At 38.1% G+C, this 23471-nt stretch overlaps 5 protein-coding genes and 1 pseudogene across 6 annotated transcripts; 3 read left to right on the top strand and 3 right to left on the bottom strand.

Annotated features, from left to right (window-relative positions):
* Positions 1-158: 158 nt before the first annotated feature.
* LOC141837267 (microtubule-associated protein RP/EB family member 1C-like) lies at positions 159-3761 on the bottom strand (annotated as a pseudogene).
* On the bottom strand, positions 3610-8466 carry LOC141838122 (ultraviolet-B receptor UVR8). The gene is made up of 6 exons (XM_074725520.1): positions 7568-8466; positions 7115-7324; positions 6917-7027; positions 5463-5831; positions 5257-5364; positions 3610-4248 (listed from the first exon to the last, which is right to left on the bottom strand). The coding sequence occupies exons 1-6, from the start codon at positions 7904-7906 to the stop codon at positions 3907-3909; spliced, it is 1479 nt and encodes a 492-aa protein (XP_074581621.1). The 5' UTR covers positions 7907-8466; the 3' UTR covers positions 3610-3906.
* Positions 8467-10433: 1967 nt separating this feature from the next.
* Positions 10434-13140, top strand: LOC141841464 (uncharacterized). Its single transcript, XM_074729639.1, has 5 exons — positions 10434-10557; positions 10640-12286; positions 12376-12609; positions 12702-12821; positions 12914-13140. The coding sequence occupies exons 2-5, from the start codon at positions 11069-11071 to the stop codon at positions 12962-12964; spliced, it is 1623 nt and encodes a 540-aa protein (XP_074585740.1). The 5' UTR covers positions 10434-10557; positions 10640-11068; the 3' UTR covers positions 12965-13140.
* Positions 13141-13526: 386 nt separating this feature from the next.
* LOC141837748 (expansin-A12) lies at positions 13527-14645 on the bottom strand. Its single transcript, XM_074725120.1, has 3 exons — positions 14516-14645; positions 13990-14305; positions 13527-13869 (listed from the first exon to the last, which is right to left on the bottom strand). Exons 1-3 carry the CDS (start codon positions 14643-14645, stop codon positions 13527-13529), a joined length of 789 nt encoding a protein of 262 aa, XP_074581221.1.
* A 4480-nt stretch (positions 14646-19125) lies between these two features.
* LOC141840609 (putative galacturonosyltransferase-like 3) lies at positions 19126-20800 on the top strand. The gene has a single exon (XM_074728647.1). The coding sequence runs from the start codon at positions 19186-19188 to the stop codon at positions 20200-20202; it is 1017 nt and encodes a 338-aa protein (XP_074584748.1). The 5' UTR covers positions 19126-19185; the 3' UTR covers positions 20203-20800.
* Positions 20801-21647: 847 nt separating this feature from the next.
* On the top strand, positions 21648-23071 carry LOC141840610 (salutaridine reductase-like). Of its 2 annotated transcripts, none has more exons than XM_074728650.1 (5): positions 21648-21741; positions 21808-22051; positions 22170-22244; positions 22353-22544; positions 22631-23071. In XM_074728650.1, the coding sequence occupies exons 1-5, from the start codon at positions 21707-21709 to the stop codon at positions 23006-23008; spliced, it is 924 nt and encodes a 307-aa protein (XP_074584751.1). In that variant the 5' UTR covers positions 21648-21706; the 3' UTR covers positions 23009-23071. The 2 variants fall into 2 exon arrangements, with proteins under 2 accessions (XP_074584751.1, XP_074584749.1); XM_074728648.1 differs by having other exon boundaries at positions 21650-21741; positions 21802-22051.
* Positions 23072-23471: the final 400 nt, after the last annotated feature.

Genomic DNA, 23471 nt, shown 5'->3' with positions numbered 1-23471 from the left:
CCAGCTCAGCTGCAAGACTCCGGAGTGGTCTCTCTCTCCCGTCTCTATTCGAAAAATGGGCAAACAAATTGTTGAAGGGATTGTAGAGTAGCACACACGACAGGTGTGAGTGTGAGATAACCCTGCTCAATAGTTCGTTCGTAAACAATCAACAGCAGCTAGCTGTGGACGTCGGAGCCGTCGGAGAGCCTTCGCCTCGGGGACAGCGCGGAGCTGGCTGCCATGTCAACATCCGGCGTGCAAACATTCTTCCTCTTCCTCAGCATCTCCTGCTTCGCCTTCGGCTCCGGCTTCTCCTCCTCGGATGTCTTCTCCTCCTCGGACGTCTTCTCCTCCTCGGATGTCTCCTCAGGTATCGGACTGAGAGTGCGCGGCGCTGCTTCAGTAGTTTGTCGCTGCCGTCGCTGCGTCGCGCCGCCGTCATGGCCTCTGCTTCCGCTACGACCGGCGATGACGAACTCTCATCTGCAGCGGTCAGTATCTTCTGGATGTCACCTACAATCTGCAGCACAACCATGGATTGATTTTTCATCGTGTTAAATCTCACATTTATATATATCAATATGCCTAAAACTAACTTCCTTTTCACTTGCAAAAGTATCAACAACGAAAAGGCAACCGCGACATTACATATTCATCAACCGATTATTCCGTTAGATGAACGATATATGATAGTCGTTAGAAAACGAATCGACAAATTTCTTGAAATATTTTTTCTATAATTATTTTCTGAAGAATAAGACTTAAAAAAAAGTAAAATTTCCACGGATGAGTATCAATCAATAATTTCAATTATCAGAGGGAGAGTTGGACCTACTGGTAGATGCTCCACCTCGGGGTTCAGGCACAGGATTTCGATGTCTCTCAGCTTCCCGGAGTAGAAGTCGCTCTCTTTCTTAAACCGATACACCAAGAGCTTCACCCTCGCCAACTACATCATTTCGTCACGTCGATTTAATAACACATTGAAGTTTTCGAGTAACCTCGGAGATAAATAAACAAAACAAAACAAAACAAATTGTGCTTCTTTACTCACTAGATCATTTAAGGTGTCAATAGCATCAGCACTGACAAGTCTTGCGGCTCTCCGTCGCCTATTGACTGCAGCGTGGCTTCTCTTTGTGGAAAGGGACGGAGGTTGAGCTTTTGCGGCAGAAGAGGACGATTTGGCCGATGGTTGAGCGGGTGCTGCTTCCTTGCTTGTTTCTTTGCCTCCTTTGCACGCTTCCCTTCTCTCCACAGCGTTGTAGCTGTAAAACAAAGAATGGTCAGATTCACAAGAGAGGTTTTAGTTATGAATGACCCTGCTTGTTTCTTGATTGTTATGCGACATGAAAGTGAGGTAAAATAAGAACAATGATCACTAATTTTTCTGACAAAATGACACATTTTGCTTATTTTCAGAAGGAAACATGAAAGGAACATGTCGATCAAAGAAGGATAACTGAACTTCCAAAATGATGTCTATTAACAAAACAAATTTTTACATATTATGCATAAGGCCTTAATTCCTGCAAATCAATAAAATTAGTTTGGTAAAAAAAAAAAAACATACTTGTTAGATTGGTATCAGCAAAACAAGATGTCCAGAAATTACTTGTTCATGTTGCCACCATTGACAGAACTACAGTAGCTCTTCATCCACTGCATGAACTCCAAATTATCCAAGGGCCTTCCTTTAATGAGCTTGTCTACTTCGATTTGCTAATGAGACGGGAAAATGGATTAGTTTGACCTCGCCAATCTCTTAAAAGGACAGGACAAGAATCATTTTGTAGTTGTTCATTTCATTAATAGAAAAAGGGTACAAGGAGTTAGATAACAAATCATGTGGTGCAATAACAATCATTTACTGCATTCGTATGTGAAGCGCAGCATTTTCCTAGAAGAAAAAAAAAGTTGTTTAAATTGAAAAACTAGAATAGAAAATATAGATTAATTTCAGTTGGAGATAATCAAACATAGATCTCAAAAGTTACAAAGGGTATTTAACTTCAAATGTGGATTCCTCCTACAGCGTCCAAAAATTGAGAATTCATTCATACAGGAGTTCAAACGTCTGAGCAAGCCACTGTTTCTGAGTAGTATTATTTCTACTGGATACCTCTGTGAAAAATTAGAACCCTTAAGATGTGCGAAGATCATTCGATAAGATGCACTCTCAAGACTTGCAGATATCCTTGTGACAGATAATAGGGTATGAAATGATACTTCTGACCTGGTATGATTTGGATGATCTCCATGAAAGAATCAATTTCTCTTCTATCGAAATTGGTGAGCTGGAACTCCTAAACTACAGTGAAGCCATGCATAAATATTTGAAATTAGCCTACAAAGTTATACTTGATACATGGAAGTTTTTTTTTAATCGATGAAGCATATGTAGGATCGCAGAAGAAAAATAGCTAGAGAGGTTTTGATCTCTTGCATTTAGCTTTACGGATATATCATGACTATCTGTTCGCCTTGGCTTGATACATAGAAATCCTCGAACGTAATCAATGAAGTAAGAAAAGAAAAACAAGAACACCAAACCTTAAAACTACGTACGAAATTCATTCAACATCAGCATTAATGATCTATCGAAAGAAATTAAAGCATAGGTAAAGAAAACAAAGAAACGCGCAAAGACAGAGAAGGAAAGACCTTGGTGATATTGAGCTTATTAAAGACATCCTGAAGGACATTGTAGTTCTGGATCATCTCGTTCTCCTTCTTGGCATCAAAGTTCACCTTGTCCATCGGCACCATCCCCGGGTGCACAGCATCCATCAGCTGGCACTGCACCGCCCCCGACGCCACCTGAAGAAAATAAAAATTCCCAAATCACGATTCAGGCGGAATCTTCATGAAACCTACTCGAATCGATCATCGGAGAAAGAAAAGAAACCAATACCTCTTCGACTTCGGTGAGGGTGAGATGGAGGGTAGAGTTGATCCACGGAAGGACTTCGTTCCGCTCCAAGATGTCCTCCGATTCCATTATTCCAATGTTGGTCGCCCTTGCGCCTTCGATCGGAAGATCTTCTTGAGGGTGAACTGAACTAATGGGCGGGATTTTGAGGTTCTGAACCTGATGATGGAGTGGGAGTTCGACTGCAAGAGATGAAATAGTTTGGTTAGTTATGAATAGATTAAATATTACATTAAATAGTATAAAAATAATTATATTATGAATTTATAAGATTTAGCATTAATCTTTTTGATATAAAATTTATTAATAAATGTTTTTTAAAATTTATATATATATTTATAAATGTTTTTTAAATTCCATCTCAATTATATTTCTGATTAAAATGGATTAAATCATTTCGTTACTTAGATGGCAATTTAACATTATGTATAAATTTAAATTCGTATAACAAATATTAAAAAGGATTAAACTTTGTGATTTCCTCCAAATTTCACTATTCCCAGACAAATACACCGACTTACTTTATGGGGACTAGCTAAATTTAATTCCCATTTTGACCAAAATCTTAGGGAAAGTCAAACTAAAATTGAGGTGAGGCCCATTCGCAAAAAGAAAAAGAAAAACGTGAATTTCAAATAACATTTTATCATTAATAGAAACTAACATCATTCACATTCGACAATTTAGTATAGTAATTTTCAATTTTACATTCTTATTGCAAAGAGGAAGAACGTTACAGATACCAAGATCGAATAATCGACCCCGAAATACTTATATATTACACAACTTTGACAAATTAATGAGAAATGGAAAAGTGTTTGATAGCAGACTACACACACTTGTTCATGGTAACTTGGCTGACAAACTACATCAGATATGATCCATAACACCTCTACTTTTGGAAGAAAAAGGCAATCTTGACGTTCTTGTAAGCTAAACGAAATGAAGCACACAGACAAAGACCTAGAAAAAAGGAAAATGCATCATCATCTTCAGCCACTTGGTGCTGCTATGGCTATATCATCCATCGTCCTCTGAACCACTATTTCGGTTGGTTTCAAGGAACCTCGCATCTGTTCATGGCCGAGTTGCGCCCTTTCATTGTCCCCGAAGCCAAATACTAGACCCCTATTTGTGACACCAACTGTGTGGTAGAGTCCAGTGCTGATCTGGGATACATATTGGGACCTCAAGTTATCAAGCATCCGTGGTTTCATGACCTTGTCGGAGCTTCTTCTATCAGAAAAACCTAAGCTACCAAAACCCATCCATCCAAACGCGAAAACAGAACCTTCATCAGTAAGCACAAAAGTTTTTCTTTTCCTTGCGCACACCTGCAAGTATCAGTGGCCAAGCATTGCACTTTCAAAAACAAGAATAATAATTGTTTTCAATGTGGTCTACTTCAAAGGGATAGGAAAAGAAACAGGGGAAAAAGGATGCAGTATAAGTCAAAAAAGAATAAAGGAAAAGAAGGAAGATGATATTCCTTGGATAGAATCAAAGGGGAAGAGGAATGTCGCTGGTGTTCGCTAAAAGCTCACATTCTCCTCACCCAAATTCACTCTGCTTAGTGGAAATAGATGGGAGGATTTGGAATAGCATAAACAAGGAATCTCATTTCCTTTTTCACCAATTTATTTCGTGTTTTTCTCATTTGTCCAATTGTTGTAAATACATGCAGAGTGTTTAGTAAGAAGTTAATTACTTTGTCGTAAAGGAACACATGAAGAATTGCTAAAATATACATCAACCAAGTATTTTAATTTTTAAGGTGTTGCTTGCAAAAGCTGATCGTTTGAGTATCAATGGTGCCATAAAAACACATATATTAATAGTTGAAATTCAACATAGAAAAAAATGCACCAGTGAGAAAATAAATAACTCAATTACTTGCAACCAATTTGTGTGGATGTAGGTGCGTTGAAAAGTATGAATAAATAGTCATTAGAGAGAATGAGGGCTAGATTACAGAAACAACAAAAATATCAGAATCATCCCATTAGATGTGACAACCAAACTCAGTGAAAATTTTTAATGTCTTACTAATGTAGCAAATTAGCAGTTTGTTGCTTTGTTCAGTAATCCATCAAGATGATTAAATGTCCAGATCTTTTAGTAAGCATAGAAGCTGTACAGAAGTTATTTCTTTTATCCTTTAAGTTAATAGGCTGTCCTATAAGAATACATAATTTGATTTAGTATATTTTTTATATTCTTTTTAAGTTATTATTATGATCAAGTATATTTGTGACCGCCACACGTTAAATAGTTCCTTTGTTGTAGATTAGTAAAATTCTGTCCTTAGAATAAATGAAATAGAGGGATGAAAATATATTAACCTGTACAGCAAGGTGGCCCTTTAAACTTGCCAGTATCTCCGGAATGGTTTTATCATTCTCATCTCCATGGCCTAAGGCTCCACAATAGCCTCTACCCCATGTATATACCTGCAAAATGGGTATGATAAATCATTGTTTCAACATATAAATGGAAGCTGGACAAAACTTGCAATTGCAGGTTAGAAAATCAATCATATCAGACATACAAAGCCACTAGAATCAAGAGCCACTGCATGCTCATCTCCCGCAGAGACCCGTAATATATGAATATTCCTCCTCTTAAATGACTGGATGGCACGGGGTACAAGTTCATCATGTTGATCTCCATGGCCAAGGCAAAAGTTGGTACAAGAACCAAAAGAATGAACAGTTCCATCTTCAGTCACAGAAAATGTATAACTTGCACCAGCAGCAACCTGAACCACTTGGCCAAGCTCCTCAAAGGATTCAATAATTTTTGGAGTTGATCTATCTATGGTATCACCATGACCAAGTTGGCCATGTGCATTGCTCCCACAGGTGAACACTTGACCTTGGACTGTAAGAAACACGGTAAAATTCAACCCAGTGGCAACCTGAAAAATAAATACAAGTTAAAGATTCATAAACAAATAACAACTTAGAAAAATTAAAGAGATAATAAAACAGTCCTGGTTGTCAATATTACGATCTAGAAATTGCAATCTTATAAGCATATGGTGTTCAAGCCAACTTAGCCTAGACGCTCAGTCACTATTCTAGGTAGGATCTTCATCCTACTGGTTACTATGTAAGGGAATGTACTTGCATTAATATAGATAGTTTAAATATTGATGTTTGATGATAGTAGGCCATCTTTTACATGTCATAATATCAGCTTAAACATAATCCTTTTCAACTTCATCTGTCATCTATCTTGTTCAAGTTAAAACTTGTACAAATGCACTGCTATTATAGCCTTACGGACTACATTTAAAGCAGACTTCAGATGGTTTGGAAATATTTTTTGTTGATCCCTGTACTATTATTGTGTACCACAACCAATCATTGTTACCCTACCATTTGAGACTGGCTATATGTATCATTCTAGGAGTTACATAAATATAATAATTTCCTTTAAATAAATAATATAGTAGCAAATAAATTATATACACAATGTTATATTCAAATTCTGTATTATTCAAGAGTATATTAACTCTACAGTAGTAATACAAAATTGTTTGATAAATATTTCAAAACATCAAACAAAAATAAATATTAATTATTATGTTGAAATATAATAATTCAAGCTTGTTTTGCATTACCCCTTATTTTTATTCTTTTGTCATAAATATTTAATTTTTCCCCTTTAGTCAAACTAATCAGATAAGGCTGGTATTGAGGGTTTTGCCCTGTAAATCCACCAAATAAAGTTGAGCTATTATTTCTGAACAACCAAATTGTTAACTATTATGTATTTTTAAGCTAACCCACCAGCATAGAATTGTCTTTCACCTCATATTAAATATTAGATTTTCTCTTCCATAGTCTGGAAATTGAGAAAAGACATTCAGAAGGGCACATCTTACTAGAAATCTACGATGTAAGTCATTTATTTGCCTGTGTCATGGAAATCAGGAGTATGGAATGCATGTGTAATGATATATTGGTGCTCTTTCTACAATGAACAACAGAGATATACCTGCTTGCATGGAGTTCCCTTTAGTGCTTCAATGCGAGTAGGTCTGAATATGGTTCGGCGGACTTCTCCATGACCACAACAAAATGAAGAATTATCGCCACACGTGAACACCTAGAAGAATAACAAATGCTTAAGTTAAGGAATGAACAACAATCTTTAACTGTTGTATCAAGTTCAGCAATTTTATAGAGCAAATACCTCTCCAGATTGTGTGACAAATGCTGCATGGTTGTGAGAGGCTGATATATGAATGACAGGAGAGAAAGATGGAAAATTAATACGGCTGAATGCAGTGCATTGGGTTGTATTTTGACCCTGACCAAGTACTCCACATAAACTAGATCCACAAGAAAAGACTGATGAATCATGAAGTACTAGAGTATGATATTTTCCAGTGGTTACCTGAATCTGCATGATGAAAATGCATTTTAGCAAAATGGTTTAGTGATACAGCAAGAATAAAAGTTTTCATCATTGTTCTACTAAATGCAAAACAAAATGCTCAGAAGTTTTTAACCCCAGGATGATCACAATGCATGTAGATTATAGATGCCATGATTAGAATATGACAAAAAAAAAAAGGGACTCCCAGGTCAACCAATGCAATCCTAGCTCAATTATACCAACAACATATAAAAACAGAAGCCATACATTGCCTGCTGATGTCTCCACACTATTGGAAGACCGCTCCACCGACTGCAAGAATCTCAGAACCTTCTTCCAATTCCTACTACAGCGGTCAAGAAGATTTTTCCGTGCAGTTAGTGGGAGGGAACTGAACATAGAGTGCGCTTGACAGAGGTAGAATGCGGCACATTCAACCATGGACTGGAATTTGCTAGGGAAAATCCCGTGCGAACCTCCAAACAGCCTACAAGTTGACTCCAAGCACGCCAGATCCACCGCGCTTAAACGCCCAGTCGTCAGTATCTCCAGAATTAAATGTGCAGGCAACTCTTCAATACAGAATCCTCGAGTGCGGTCTGCCATCGGAAGGCTCTCCCTTTCTTGATGCCCTCGACTCAAAATAAGAACGCTACCCTCTCCCCAACTCCAAATTTTAAATCTTTTAGCGCTGTCACAAATCACCAATCCTCGGCAAGGATGCTTCGCTTTGCGTGCTACAAAACCACATAAGCATCCGGAAACCGAAAGTGGCGGAACGAGCAGCGAAAGATTAAGAAAACGTCCAACGGAAGAAGCATGCAAGAAATAAAGCAGGCGAAATCGAAGTTCGCAGATCGTGAAGACGAATCAAGGACAAGAAGCATCAGAAGATTCAGAGGATACCGACAGGAGCAATCAAGCAAAAGCAGAAAGCTGTTGAATCTCCAACCCTAGCGCCGGAGAACTCAAGGAGAAGATCCCAAGCAGATCGAAGCGAAGCAAAACGGCGCGGATCGAAGGGGGAAACCGAAGAGGGCCAGATCGCACTCGAATTCGGATCGAATTGAGGGCATTAGGGAGGGGGGAGAGGAAGGATCGCCTCCTTTTGCGCCGACCTTCGCCTTTTGCTTCTTTAGCTCTTCCTCCGCCTTCTTTTGCGTCCCCTTTGATGACCAAGGCTTCCACTCGCCTGTGGTTTGGTCTTTTGTAAGGAGAGCGCTCAGACTCAGTGGACACCTGTACAGACATCGCGGCCGTTGGTTCGGTGGGGCAGCCTCGCTCGCGACGTGCCCGTCGCCCATTGTGCCGTTTGGATGTTTCTAGACCAGGAGCCGCTGCTTCGTCGCTAAGATTGACGACGATGCGAACGTGTCGCGCTGCCATTGGACAGCGCAGCGAGCGCTTTAACTGAAGCTGGTCGCGGACGTTATGGCGGGAGAAGCGACGAACGCGTGCCACATTGGACGTCAGGACTCAGCGACGGCCAAAATTGATATATCGTCGTACGAAAACGGACTGATGGATGACGATACGATTAAGGAAATCTAAATATGATGATTGTTTTTATTAAAAATAATAATTGAAACTGCGATATATAAAACGGCAGATGGCTGAGAGTTTTTCATCAGATTTAATTTTTTATTTTTAATAATTTATATATTTAATTTTTAAACTCGATTAATTTCGGAAGTGTTCATCCAACTCCAAAAATTTTTTTATCACTATTAAAATAAATTTAAAAAATATAAATAATATCTAATTAATTACAAAAATACTTTATCGTTGAGTTGTAGCCCCAGAGACGTATCTTAGTAGATATGCAAGATGCATATCTACTAAGATATGCTAAAAGATCAAGATCAATTAGATATACAAAATCTTGTCCAGGCATTTTTATATGATTTTTTTTTCTACATTTGGATTTTTAGGATTCTTCGGAGCTTTTAAAAAAGTTTTGGTGAAGTATTTTGAGTTTTGGAAAAAAAAATAGTGTTCTTAATTATTAGAATCGCTAAAAGAATATCATTTATTTTTTATTATTTTTAAATTACAAGTGCACCACGTCATATTTAAGATATTTTTATTTAAATACTGTTAGAACGGACACGGAATACTTGCTATAAAAGGTTAAAACAAAATATTTTTCAATTTAATCTATATATATATATAATACTTTTTATATAAAAGACTGTTCAGTAATTTAGCGAATACATTTTTAAATTTGATCAAAATCATCGTTAATAAATTATAATATCTATTTAACGGCTATTATAACATTGTACAATCATCTATTTTAACAGTCATTAAGTGAGGTTGCTATTATTGTCTATTATATTGCAATCATAATTAAATAGTTGCTATAATAATTTTAAAATAATTTTGAATATATTTAAGTATTCTAATTAAATTTAAATAATTTTGATCAAATCGATAATATACTTTTTTTTATATAAAGTGCTCTATGAATATTTTTTTTACCAAATTGAATTGATGTTGACATATTATGGCAACTGATGTAGCTATTACAATAATATTAGAATAAAAGTATTTTTAAAATGATAAATATATTTATGTCATTTATTATTTTAGGTAAAAATAAAAAAACACCCTTTATTTTTCATTAGTATAACAAAGTTATCTAAGTTTTTTAAAATACGAAAACAACGTTTCATTTCATTTTTCATCGAGACTATTCTTATTATAGAGTTCTTATAATAATTTTAGTTAAAACTATTATAACACAAAGTAAAATTATCTCTATTTTATTAAAATTGCTCCGTATAGAATATTAAACCGAAAGCAATGCGTAATAAATATTATTAATTTGATCAAAATTACTATATTAAATTATTTTATACTGAGGCAGTTTGCTTAAGATAAAAGAAATAATAATATTTTATTTAATAAAATATTATTATTATGTTTTTAAAAAACTGGACAACCATTTAATTTTTACCCTTATTTATTAAATTTGTGGAAGCAATGCGTAAAGAACGTCTCTTACGCAATAACGTACCCTCCATCTGATTCGGCCGCGACTGGACACGTGATTGGTTCCGTTGGAAATATAAGTCTCGTTAAACAAGCGGATAAAGAACTCGATAGAACGAAGAAGCTGCCACATATCCAATCTCACCTTTAGCTCGAGTTCTCGGTGGTTGTCGTCATCTTAACGAGAAGAGGAATCCTTGCGGCATCTCCTCGAAGCATCTTCCCTTTGTTTAAATTCTCCACCAAATCGATTCGCTTCCCAGGTTCGATCTCTTTTCTCTTCTCTCTGAGAGAAAAAAAAAAGAGTTTTTTTCCCACACGTTTTTCTGTTGAAATCCTGTGGAGATGGCGATGGAGATGGCGGATTCAGTCGAGCTTTTTTCTTCCATCGGCGCATTCGAGGTGTTTCCGGCGACTAAGCGGCGAGGGATATGGGATCCGAGGGTATGCGACAGTTCGCCTCACGCTTTCTTTCAAAATTAAGCTCTTGTTAGGGTTTGTCAGCGTGCTTTCGAAGGATTATCTTTGAAACTTTTCTGTGATTCAAATTTTCCTTCGAAGTTGTGCATATTGGTCAGTTGACGGAGATTTATGAGATCTGGCGTCTTCTTTGGCGAATTCTAGAGTTTACTCTTGCCAAATGGCTGGAAATGTTCGAATACCTGCGAACTTTGTTGCTTTCTTGGAATATGTTCTACTGTAGCTGGAGCTAGAGTCTTATAGGTATATTTAGTGACAAGCAAGCACGTTTCGATTTGGTCTGAAGTATTATAGATGGTGGGAAGACAACTGATCCTTAGGAAGGAAGCACCAGTGAACCTTAGAGAGGTGGCAGCAAGAGCTACTCTTCGAGAGGTTCGACAAAAGGGGCATGCGTATGTGGATCTGAGACATGCCGGGAAGCGCGCAATTTTCTTCTGCACCCTCTGTCTCACCCCTTGTTACAGCGACACTGTGCTGTTTGATCATCTGCAAGGAAATCTTCATGCCCGTAGGCTTGCAGCTGCCAAAGTTACTCTTTTTGGTGCCACTCCATGGCCTTTCAGCGATGGTGTTCTTTTCTTTGATTGTTCTCGCGAGTCTAGCTTGCTGCCGTCGGGTTCAGATTGTCAGAATGATATGTCTTTGGTTGTTTATAACAGTTCTGGAACGGATGATGAAGTAACATCGCAGTCGAAAGACAATTCTCACGATAAGCATCATACTTTGGATCGCCGTGAGAATCGCCGTCATAGTGAAGACCATGTCAGTGTCCTTAAATGCAATGACTCCCTGAATCCTAAGCTTAGTTTGGCTGTAAATAGACGTAAAACATCTTCGAGATCGACCTCTGCAGTCCAAAACATGATTTTGAATTGCAATTGGACTGAAAATACTTTGGCTATTCCTGCAGTCGTACTTAAAGAGCAGCTTTCTGACTTAGTAGTGCGACATTTAGGGGTTGGCCAGATTGCTTGCAGAATTCAGGAGAACAAGGAAGCTTGCAGTAAGATAACAAAAATATGGTGTGCTTGGTTTGGTGAAGGAGGATCTGATTTACGCAATGAATTGGATGTATCCACTAACTGTGACTTTGCGATAGTTAATTTCCCCTATGCATATGGCTTAGGTATAAAGCGTTCTTTGGATGCAGAAGAACCTCCAATGTCACCTGGTTCTTTCTTTGAAATTGATGAGGCTGGACGCCGTTCTAAGAAAAGGAAAACAAAATCATTCTCTGATCAAGAAGATTACTCAGAAAATCTGAATGCCTTTTGTGAGTTCCCCGAGGGCAGTAGTAGTTACACAACTGTGGCAGATGATCCACAACATCTTGAAAGGAGAGTAATATCTAGCAAGGTTGCCAGGCGCGAGTTGCGGAGGCAAAAAAGTTTAGCAGCAGAAAGAACCTGTGATATTTGTGGGCAGCCGATGCTTCCTGGGAAGGATGTCGCTACCCTTCTAAATTGCCATACTGGTAATTTAGCTTGCAGCAGTAGGAACACTAATGGAGTGAGTAATTTATCGCCAACATTTGATCTTTCTTTTCCCACTTGTTCTTCAAACCTGGGTTTTGTTAAATGACATCCTTTGTACCACAGGCGTTTCATCCATTTCACGTATCCTGTCTCATACACTGGATCCTTCTATGCGAGGTAGAGATGTTGGCTAATCCAAAGAAGAAGAAGAAGAAGAACAGAAGACCTTCAAGGGGACGCAAAGGTAAAGCAACCCTCCAAAATAAAATTTCTTCTATCTTTTGCACAGAGTGCCAGGGTACTGGTGCGACCATCCAAGGAGAGGAGCTTGAAAAACCAACCATTCCCTTGTCTGAGGTTCGCAATCAGTTGAACTGATTCTTGTATCATTTATGTTTGTTACCTTCCCTTCTTGTGATGGTTTGCTGTTCTTTTTATAATCTCTCCAGATGTTCCTATATAAGCTGAAAGCAATCGAAGCTAACAAGGCATGGATGAAGCATCCTGAAATTCTTCAGAAATGCTCTACTGGACTTCATTTCCCGTCTGAGCGTGTCAGCAATTGTGAGGTTAGCAGTTCATTTACTGGTATATTCCCATTGAAAATCAACACACTTCATCTTAATATTATTTACAATTTTTTTTAAAAAATCTTGAATAGGAAAATGTGAAGCCTCTAAAGCTGCTGCATTTCTTTCGGGTTGATGGGTAGGAGGAAGGTCAATATGCACGAGACTCGGTGAATCAATTGACTTGTAAATCCCTTGTACTAGTTTCCTGTAATTTGGTTACGAGTGACAATCCTCTGTAACAACAACTCTTCACAATTTGCTGTTAAGAACTAGAGCTGCATTTCTTGCGGTGTGCACTGTATAAATGTTTCCATAATACTGTTCTGATTGAATGCTAGTACTTTTACTGCAATTTTCTGATCGCATCCTGTGTACTCGAACCGCTCTTTAGGATGTGATTTTTTTCTGTTTCAATTTGAAGTGTATCATCTCTTCTTATGATTCGTTATCATTGAGGCTGTGATTAACCTTATTTACTTGATAAAGAATACTTACCTGCTCAAATACCTCCAATTTCCATTTAAAATTTTCCAATTGTTAATTAAAAGAGATTCAGATGACAGAGCTAACGTATGTGTTCTTCTGATCATAATTTCATATTACCATTTCATAATTAATAATGCTCTCGCAGATGAGCAATTAAATAGTTAATATTGATAAAGAAATAAGAAAACTGCCCGACTTAATTATGTAATTACTCAATTAAGAGAACTGCGCCTTGGCGACGAAGGACTGTCCGGGGGCCCAGGTAGCGGGGACGACCCCGGCGAACTCGAGCGTTCGGCCGTCACCGAGCAGGAGTCGGAAGGAGAGGGCCTGTCTCCGGTAGTCGGCGATGGTCTGCCAGTTGGCGCCCCAGTTCCTCTGCATGGGGCTCCATGTCGTCGTCATCGTCGAACTCTTGGTGGTGGTGGTGGTGGAGGAGCCCTTGATCCATGCTGCTCTGACGTCGCCGCTGCCGCCGACGTTGGAGAAGAGCACCAGATTGAAGTTGCCCTGCCCCCTTAGCGTGAACCGCACTCCCCCTGACCTCTTGCAACCCACCCTGCCGTCGATTATTGTACGTCGATCATCAGAAGAAAAAAAAATTATATATGATTTTAGTAATAAAAAATAAAGCTTCAGCAAATGAATGCTTCCTTAAGCAAGCATAGCAATTTTGTACCTTCTATAGAGGATGGGGACGATGCCCTCGCTTCCAACTCGGGCGATGCGTGCGAAGGACGGCAGAGACATGTCGAAGTGGCGGCGCGGGGCGTTGCACCACCCGGCGCTTCCGCCGTTGTTGGGCGGGCAGAAGTTGGTGGCGGTGACGGCGACGGTGGCTCCGCGTAAGCACCACAGCGGATCGGCGGCTGCATCGCATGTGATCTCGTAGCACGCGCCGCAGGCCTGCCCCATCTGGAAAAGGGCCCCGCTTAGGGCCGCCGTGTTCAGTCCAAAGCCGGCATGGACTGTGTTGTCGTACCCACAAGCCCCCCCTGCGTACGTTTAATTCAGTTAGAAGACCATTAAACTAATTAAGACATTTATAACACTTGATAATTAACCATGTTGACATTTAGAAGGAAAATAAATAAATAAATTATAACTTTCAATATTTAAGTAATAAACATTCATATATACAGAATTATATATATTTAAAACGTAATATAATTAACAAGGAATAAAAAGATGGAGAATTAAGTTACCAAGCGAAGTAGGATCTTGGTTAGCTCCATAGTAAGTGGCATAGGCATGGAGCCACTGACCCGAATATTCTCCATTGCCTACACTGCTCCTTGGCATCGCCAAGAAGATGAATAACGATATCAGAAGCATGGCTTATAACTATAACTAATGGAGAATTAAGTCGATGATGCTACTGGCTATACGTGATGAGAATACTAATGAAGAAGCAACGATCGATCATATGTCTCTACTTATAGAGGAGAGAAGCGATATAGCTAGGACGAATTAAGTGCAGCAACAGCAATTAATTGTTTTGATGTTCCTGTCCACAGTCCACGCATATATCGAATTTGACGTCGGTGATATATTTAATATTTTTGTGGATTTAATTAGTTTATTCATGGGTTTTGAATTAATTAATTAATTAATTAATTATATTGTTGGTCGCGCGCGGTGGATAGATCGACGCGGTTGTGAGGTGTTCTAATTGAGGTTGAGGTCCACGTGTTATTATTATGAATCAACCAGGGGTGGTGGATTTGGGAGTTAGTGTGAAATAAAAATGAAATTGAGATTAATTATTTTTTACTATTTTATTTTTAATGTTTGAACGTATTATTTATAATATTTCAGTTGGAATGGTTGATTTCGCCTGTGATTTTAGAACGATCAATTATCATCTGTTTTCATCCATTCTATAATTTGAAATGTTGTTCCTGTTTCAGAAACTCATTAAGTTAGTAAGCCATTCTCCTCGGAGAAAAATGGAAATAAAATAAAAAATATAAATTCAACGAATTAATAGTGGAAGAAAACATTAAATAGCACCGTGTGGAACCCTCCTGTCTGAGGTTGTAAGACTTTGTGACCAATGCTTGTCCATGTAATTAGGATTGTAAACAAACGGATGTTTGTTAACAAATATCAATTTATATATAAGATCAATTAAATAAAATTTTAAATAATTTATTAAATTAAATAAATAAATTTGAACACATATATGTTCAATTTGTTAATTAATAACATTCATGAACAACGTTCATAAATAATATTTATGAATCATGTTTATCAATAAAAAATTTATCAACATATTAAATTACAAAAATTTAAAATAAATAAATAAATTTATATTATCGAACTCAATAATCAATCATAAATAAATTTAAAATGTAAAAATTTCAAAAAATCAAATAAATTTAAATTAAAGGTTTGATAATATTTAACAAACTAAATTTAAATCAAACTTGAACCAAACTCAAATTCAAAAAATAAAAAAATCAAATCCGAACAGTCATTTCAAAAGTTTAGTTCATTTTAAGTTCGATTTAACTTAATTTGATTACTTATCAAATAAGTTTGAACAGAAACTCAGATGTCGAGCTTGTAGCATTTCAGTTTATTCCCTGGTAGGTAAACCATTGCTAATTTGATGACAACTGGCTTGATCATTAATCATGGTCCACACCATGGAGCCCAAAAGTCTACTAGAAATGGAACAGCTGAACAAGCAATAATTGCCATGTATCTTTAGACATGCACGTTCGCGAATCGCGACTAAAGCAATGAACAGAAAGATCAAGATCTTGGTTAAACAGAGAGAAAAGCTTAAATGAACGAAATGCAATGGTAATTAGGAAAAAGATGATAAAAGATATATAATTGGTTGAGTACTATGCATCAAATAAAGCAGTGGTTTCTAATTGTAACTCAAACAAAGGCCTTTTGCAATGGTTAGCAACTACGTGAATCTCTGCACATTTGAATAAATAATATTCTCAGAGAATGTTCAGTGCAATAATTGTTTACCATAGTTCAGCGTGCATAACATAACCAAGGCGAAAAGCCTAATTAAAACAAGCCAGCTTTCATGCAAAACACTCAAATAAGGCTCACTTCTATAAACTCTTCAGGAAAGCCCCAACTTAATTAAAGTGTTGCAGCTGATTTCAGTACATATATAAAACATCATTTTGGGAGTATAATTGGCTTTATTATTTCTCTTATGGGCCTTAGAAATTAATGAGTTAATTTATAGAATAAATGGGATCCTCGTTTGGCTATCTTTGAAGAACATATATATCTATATATATAAAGGCTGCTCTTGTTTTGTTTGGGATTTGAACTACATATACAAAAAGAAGCTAAGCCACTGGAGCATCCTATATATATATACCAGCAGAACCAACCAGACTGCTCAACAAGCTAGTGTTCATATATATATACTTCTGAAATTAAATATTCTCAACTAGTTCTCTGTTACGAGCATTGCTCATATAGGAGTCGTGCTTATTTCCTGTTGGCAACTGAGTTTACGAAGAAGAGGGCTTGGACTTGGAGTCTCAAAAGCAAAGCCCATGATCGATCGATCGAGCATCGAAGTAACAAGTCGCAATTTTAACAGATCGATGCTCAATATTTAAAAAGCTATATTTGACTCCAACTGGCCCAATCAGTACTTGAGATATCAGATATGTGAGGGCACTGGCGAGCTAGCTAGGGAATTTGGATGGTGAGATTAACCAACGGAAAATTTTAGGGTAAAAATTAAAAAAACATGCCTTTTTAAACTATCTTTTTTATTTATTATTAAAATAATATTTCATCATATTTTCAAATTTTTTGAATATCTTTATTTACTGTTATCGTCCAATTAATATCAATTTAATCTCACAAAATTTTTTTATCGCCTATCAAGATAAATTTAAAAATACAAATGGCAATTCCTACAATGACTAATAGTCCCACTAGTTTAAATGTGAAAGGTAAATTTCTTGTGCTCTTTAGATTTTAAATCCTCAGTGTACGAAGAGCCATAAGATATAATATTTGCTACGGTACCATAGTTGAGCAATTCAATTTATAATTATTATAATATAAATATTTCATTTCTAATTAATATTAGATCATATTATATTATAATTTATGAATCCTAACTACTCTAATATAAATAATTTATTTTTATTGAATATTAATCTATTATATCAACTATTAAAATTTTAAAAAGTTATAACATTACGGCTCATAATTAATCTTTTATATATATAGTCGTATCATTCAATCCGTCATCCAATACATCTTATGTCGAGTATCTAATATAAAATAATCTTTATTTTTTTAATATAAATATATATATAGATAGAGAGAGGAGGAGGAAGTTTAACTGTGTTAGACACCGAATAAAAGAAATAAAAGCGATGCGCCGGACCGGATTAATTCAGCATTAAATCTCATTTAAAAGCTGGACGTTCAGTGAACATATATATATATATCACATTAAAAGAGACAATTTAATTTGTCTTAAATTTCCATCAATGAACCTTACCGATGTCTGGAAGCAGCAAGTTAAAAGAGATGCAATTGCTCTTTTTTTTTATAAATATATTTTTAGTACAATGAGATAAATTAAAACCATTCTTTCCCTTTCAATGTTTTTTCCACATGTTAAATGTGTTTTAAGGTAACTAATTTTTTAATCAACTTAAAATAGAAAATCTGAAAGAAATACATATTAGTGAAAATTTTATTTACATGAAAACAAATTATTATTTAAGATTTATGTTGATTATTAGGTTTAACAAATAAATAACAATTAGAAATCAAACTAATTAATATCTATTTTATCTAAGTATTAATTTTGGTTTGATTAGTTTAAACCATTTATAGGATGTCGAATTAAAATCAAATTAACATTGATGTTGTTTATCTTATAAATTAAAATTAGATAATAAAATAGAAAAAAAAAAAACTTTGTTTATGCCCACACTTCACTTCGTACGTACCTAAGGCATGCTTTATGACTTAAGGGTTCAAAAATCATTTCTCATGCAGAGACCGATAACAAAGCTTCCTTTGATGACGTGGTCGGTCTTGCATAAATTAATACGCGTCAAAGGGTGCTGAAAGTCATTAAAAGGATATTTAAATCACTATAAATGACATGAAAAAAATAAAACTTTTAAAAATATATAAAAAATCAGGATTAAGATTTCATGCCTTCTTCTTCGCTTCTATATAAAATCATGTTCTAAAACCCTAACTGGAGAAGCATTATTACTCGCGTATTAATATCTAGGCAGCATCAACTAATGGCAATGAGAAGAAGTTGAAAAAGAAAGTGGGAATCTCGTTCCACTATATATTTTTCTCCTATAATTTTTTAGCGTAATCACAAAACTATTTTAAAAAAAAGATTTTATTTTTTTTCAAAATTCTTCTAGATTCATAATTGGTTAATCAGACAAGGAATAGAAAAATCCAACTTTTTCTGTTCAGCTATCAAACATCACTGATTTTTTTAATGTCACGGAAAAGTAAACTCACTTGCCTCCTTCAACTCATGAATTAATTTTTTGGGTGGAAATTATATATATGTATATAAAAAATCAAGATACAGTGTTCTAGGATTGAGAAAATAAAAATTGGGAAAGTAGTATTTTTAATTGTAAGTGTAGCCCTACTTACTGTTTTAGTTTTAATTTTAATTTTATCTTTACGTAAAATGAAAAATGGAGAGGAGGAAACCGCGTAGAGCCAGCCTGGATCGGTGGATCACCTCGTGGATGCTTCGAATCGAAGTATATAATTTTCTTATATTAATATTTTATATATTCTCACAATTGTTTCCCAATCTCAATTCTCATCCTCCTCCGCCCTCTTCTCTCCGACCTCCTCCCCCTCGCCGCCGCCTCCAATGCCTCTTTCCGCCCTCGTCGCGGCGGTTCTCCTCCTCCTCGCCGCCTCCGGGCGGGCATTGGCGGCCTCCCAAGAGCTTCCCCTCTTCCGCGAGGCCCCTGCCTTCCGCAACGGTCCCGGCTGCGCTTCCGCCCCCACCATCCATATCGCCATGACTCTCGACGCCGCCTACCTCCGGGGCTCCCTCGCCGGTGTGCTATCCGTCCTCCGCCACGCCTCTTGTCCCGAATCCATTGCATTCCACTTCCTCGCCACGCGGCCGCGACGTTTCCGCCCCGCTGTCGCGACCTCCTTCCCCTCCCTCGCCTTCGACGTCTACCGCTTTGACCCAGACCTCGTCCGCGGCCGCATCTCCTCCTCCGTCCGCCGCGCCCTCGACCAGCCCCTCAACTACGCGCGCATCTACCTCGCCGACATCCTCCCCAGCTCTGTCCGCCGCGTAATCTACTTCGATTCTGACCTCGTGGTCGTCGACGACGTCGCCCGCCTCTGGGCCACCGACCTCGGCCCCGATCACGTCCTCGCCGCCCCAGAATACTGCCACGCCAACTTCACCTCCTACTTCACCGACCGATTCTGGTCCGACCCGGTCTTCCCCGGCGCTCTCGCCAGTCGCCGCCGCCGGCCGTGCTACTTCAACACCGGAGTCATGGTCATGGACCTCGACCGCTGGCGCTCTGGCGGGTACACCCGGAAGCTGGAGTCCTGGATGGAGATCCAGAAGCGCGAGGCGCGGATCTACGAGCTCGGTTCGCTGCCCCCTTTCCTACTCGTCTTCGCCGGCGAGGTCAAGGGGGTGGACCACCGGTGGAACCAGCACGGCCTCGGCGGCGACAACGTGGAGGGCCTATGTCGCGATCTTCATCCGGGGCCAGTAAGCCTCCTCCATTGGAGCGGCAAGGGGAAACCCTGGCTTCGCCTCGACGCCGGCCGCCCCTGCCCCCTCGACGCGCTCTGGGCGCCCTACGACCTCCTCCGCCGCGACGACCGTGACAACCTCTTTGCCGACGTCTAACCTCCACCGCTCCTCTCCCTGTCACCGTGCTCCGTCATCCGGCGTCGCTGACCAGTTTGATCGGATCGGCTTACCGCGGATCCAACGGCGCGGGCGGTTGCGTTCGACTTCGATCGAACAATTGGCACGTGAGGAGTCAGACGCGTAACAGCTGGCGCCGGGCCCGTGACCGATTAAAATGACACTGGCAACCGGCATTAAGCGGTCGTCGGTGGCGCCCCATTTCGTTTTAATTCAATTCAATTCAATTTTTGCGAGTTCAACCACAACCAGTGGCGTGGATAAAGTTTTCACAATTTTTGACGGGGACTCAGAAATAATGAAGAAAGCTGACAGACAGATGATAGAAATTATTTTGTATTTTTATTTTATTTTATTTTATTTTTTTTTGTCATCCTTAGTGATGCTGTTCGTTGTGGTGGAAGCCAGTGAGATGGCTGCTTCTTTTTATAAAAAAAAAGCAATTTTTTTTTGCCTTTTTAAATGGCTGTGATTAGAGAGATGAGGGAATACTACTTGTATCTGCTGGCATCTTGTGAAGGTGGCAAGGAATCAATTGACAGTGAACTTACAAAGGTGCCTTCATGAGCATTACAGATGGATTGTTCTTTTCTTGCTCAAATTTTTTTGTTGAAGTTGTTTATTGTAACTTTCTTGCTCCTATTCTTATTTTAAAACAGATGTTGAGGTTGATGTCCAAGTGATAATGTTGCAAGCATGCAACTCTGTGTGAAACCATGTGGACTTTTTTCCATTGGAATTTGTAACAACCATAGCAACCTCTGCAAGTAAACTTAACACAGGATTCTTCAGCTTAACTTATTCAAATAATTCTTCAGTTTGTCTCTGATTCAAATGTTCTTGTCAATTCAGTCAAGATAGATTGCTATGCTATTTATTGGGGTAATTGCGTGAGTAACTTAGTTTTCTATCTTCTTTCACTTATTAAATTTAAATCGTTGCAAAATTTAATTTGTCAACCGATCCCAAGATGTCAATCAACTTAGCCAACTCGTCTAACTCAACTGGGAATTTGATGAACTAGTTACTCAATTAGGATTAAGTTAATCTATCTAGATCGCTCCAGTCACAGTCATCGGGTCGAGTACGCCTTTGGATGCACGAGTTGTCAATTGGCCATAATTAAATGGTGAATTCAACCAGTTTGATGATTCCTTAACATGTAAACTAGTTTTTTTTTTTCTAATCACTTGAGAAAATTTGATTCTCCTTTTTCTGTAATTGCATCACATCATTCATTGCCTGTCAGATAAATTATAGCTTAACATCTTTGATATCTAGTATCTAAAAAACAAGGTGTTTACCTAACTTTGTGTTAGCTAATAACCCCGTGCAGAACTTGACTGTTAGCTAGCGGAGATTGTTAGATATGGATGTATAAAAGAAGCTGCAGAAGGCCTTGCTATTTCAACGAAAGTCAAGCTCCCTTAGTAACTGCCCGGCCTTCAGAGCTTGCTTTTCTAAGTCTTCTTTTTCATCAGTCATGGAAGGAAGCATCTGCAGCCCAATAGACAGCAGGTATGATTTATTAATTTTAAGGTCCGTCTCTTATAGTCCAACGTACGCAACGATGCTTAGTTGCAGGATCGCAGTGGTTTCTGGAGCCAACAAGGGCATTGGACTGGAGATATGCAGGCAATTAGCGTCCAGCGGAATCAGGGTGATACTGACAGCCCGAGATGAGGCACTGGGAATGGAAGCTCTGGAGAAATTGAAAGAATCTGGACTGTCGAATGTAATCTTTCACCGCTTGGATGTGACTGATGTCTCCAGCATCGATTCGTTGGCCGACTTCATAAAGATTCAGTTTGGAAAACTTGACATCCTTGTAAGCAATCAAACTTCTTTAATTTTCGACATTGTTTATGGGTCAGAAAGCTTAATTTCTCAATTATGCTGCAAAATAATGCCATGAAAAACGACAATCAAAACTGTCTAATCTACAGGTAAATAATGCTGCAGTTGGAGGATTAACTGTAGACGTCAGTGCTATAAAAGCATCGAGACCCACGGATCATGAGGTATGTCGACGATTTGTATGGCGTTTATTATATGTTGCAGTCCAATTCGCAACTCTAATTAACAACTCGATCAGATTGAACATGATTCTTTTGCTCTGTTTTCGACAGAATGAAGAAGACACAGGTGAGATACCTGAGTGGCTTCAGCCACATGTTGTGCAGACTTACGAAATGGCAGAACAGTGTTTGAGGACCAATTACAATGGCACTAAAGCTGTCACAGCAGCGTTGATTCCGCTTCTCCAATCATCTGTTGAAGGAAGGATCATCAACGTCTCATCCACCCTCGGGCAGCTTAGGGTAGGGTACCCTTTTGCTCTACTTTAGCTTCGATCATAAGTAAATCGTTCTCAGCTTCGTGTATATGCTTCGCCTTCGCCTTGCAGGTTATTTCAAATGAAGAGCTTCAGAAGGAGCTGTCGGATGTGGATTCCCTGACAGAGGAGAGGCTGGATGAGGTGATGCAGCTGTTTCTGAAACATTTCAAGGATGGCGAGTTGAGGAACCATGGTTGGCCAACCATGGCGGCTGCGTACAAAGTCTCTAAAGTGCTCATCAATGCCTGCACTAGGGTTCTTGCCAAGAACCACACGAGCTTGTGCGTTAACTGTGTGAATCCTGGCTTTATCAAGACGGACTTGAATTATAACAGCGGGATCTTGGGTGTTGAAGAAGGTGCCAAAGGACCAGTGCTGTTGGCGCTGGGAAGCCATGGAAAAGCCACTGGTCTTTTCTTTGATCAGGATAAGGTTTCAAACTTTTGAGCTGTGGAATCAGCGTATTAATGTTCTTGATGATGGAGCTTTCAATCGATATATATCTATATATGGCAACTTTATGGTAAACTCGCAAAGTATGAGTTATCAAATTGACTGAAATCGGAGTATTATTTAAATATTTTTTAAAAAATAATTAGAGTTTTTTAATCATTAGTGTAACTATCATCTATTAATTAACTTAATCACCATGAAAAATATGTGAGACCTTATTTAATTCATATATATATTTTAGTTTATAATTTTAGAAAATAAAAAATAACTAAAAATATCTATCAAATTATTTATCTCTAATAATTTAAAATGTGTTTAAAAAAATTAATTCTAGTTATTTATTTTTTAAAAGAATTATAAAAACTTAAACTGTCACGTGGAATAAGAACTAAAGGGTATGTCCGTAATTCCGGTGGTCTCCTTGACCTAACAAGTAAACGACGAGAAATCCCGAAGG

This window comes from Curcuma longa, chromosome 11 (genome assembly GCF_044706935.1).
Source record: "Curcuma longa cultivar G26 ecotype Majalengka, Jawa Barat chromosome 11, ITB_CL_G26_1.1, whole genome shotgun sequence".
Lineage (NCBI taxonomy): Eukaryota > Viridiplantae > Streptophyta > Magnoliopsida > Zingiberales > Zingiberaceae > Curcuma > Curcuma longa.
Note: the sequence above shows the minus strand (reverse complement) of the source record. Positions and strands in the feature narration are given on the sequence as shown.

What these genes read in the sequence shown, in the direction of transcription:
- LOC141838122 (XM_074725520.1), bottom strand. Translation starts at nt 7,906, where the DNA reads ATGGCAGACCGCACTCGAGGATTCTGTATTGAAGAGTTGCCTGCACAT. An exon ending in TGGAGACATCAGCAGGCAAT is followed by an intron (nt 7,325 to 7,567) that starts GTATGGCTTCTG and finishes TTCATCATGCAG; the next exon opens with ATTCAGGTAACCACTGGAAA. An exon ending in AGGGCCACCTTGCTGTACAG is followed by an intron (nt 4,249 to 5,256) that starts GTTAATATATTT and finishes TGATACTTGCAG; the next exon opens with GTGTGCGCAAGGAAAAGAAA.
- LOC141841464 (XM_074729639.1), top strand. Translation starts at nt 11,069, where the DNA reads ATGGTGGGAAGACAACTGATCCTTAGGAAGGAAGCACCAGTGAACCTT. An exon ending in CAACCATTCCCTTGTCTGAG is followed by an intron (nt 12,610 to 12,701) that starts GTTCGCAATCAG and finishes TAATCTCTCCAG; the next exon opens with ATGTTCCTATATAAGCTGAA. An exon ending in AGCGTGTCAGCAATTGTGAG is followed by an intron (nt 12,822 to 12,913) that starts GTTAGCAGTTCA and finishes AATCTTGAATAG; the next exon opens with GAAAATGTGAAGCCTCTAAA.
- LOC141837748 (XM_074725120.1), bottom strand. Translation starts at nt 14,645, where the DNA reads ATGCTTCTGATATCGTTATTCATCTTCTTGGCGATGCCAAGGAGCAGT. An exon ending in CCAAGATCCTACTTCGCTTG is followed by an intron (nt 14,306 to 14,515) that starts GTAACTTAATTC and finishes AAACGTACGCAG; the next exon opens with GGGGGGCTTGTGGGTACGAC. An exon ending in GTCCCCATCCTCTATAGAAG is followed by an intron (nt 13,870 to 13,989) that starts GTACAAAATTGC and finishes AATCGACGGCAG; the next exon opens with GGTGGGTTGCAAGAGGTCAG.
- LOC141840609 (XM_074728647.1), top strand. Translation starts at nt 19,186, where the DNA reads ATGCCTCTTTCCGCCCTCGTCGCGGCGGTTCTCCTCCTCCTCGCCGCC.
- LOC141840610 (XM_074728648.1), top strand. Translation starts at nt 21,707, where the DNA reads ATGGAAGGAAGCATCTGCAGCCCAATAGACAGCAG. An exon ending in TTGGAAAACTTGACATCCTT is followed by an intron (nt 22,052 to 22,169) that starts GTAAGCAATCAA and finishes TCTAATCTACAG; the next exon opens with GTAAATAATGCTGCAGTTGG. An exon ending in CGAGACCCACGGATCATGAG is followed by an intron (nt 22,245 to 22,352) that starts GTATGTCGACGA and finishes TGTTTTCGACAG; the next exon opens with AATGAAGAAGACACAGGTGA.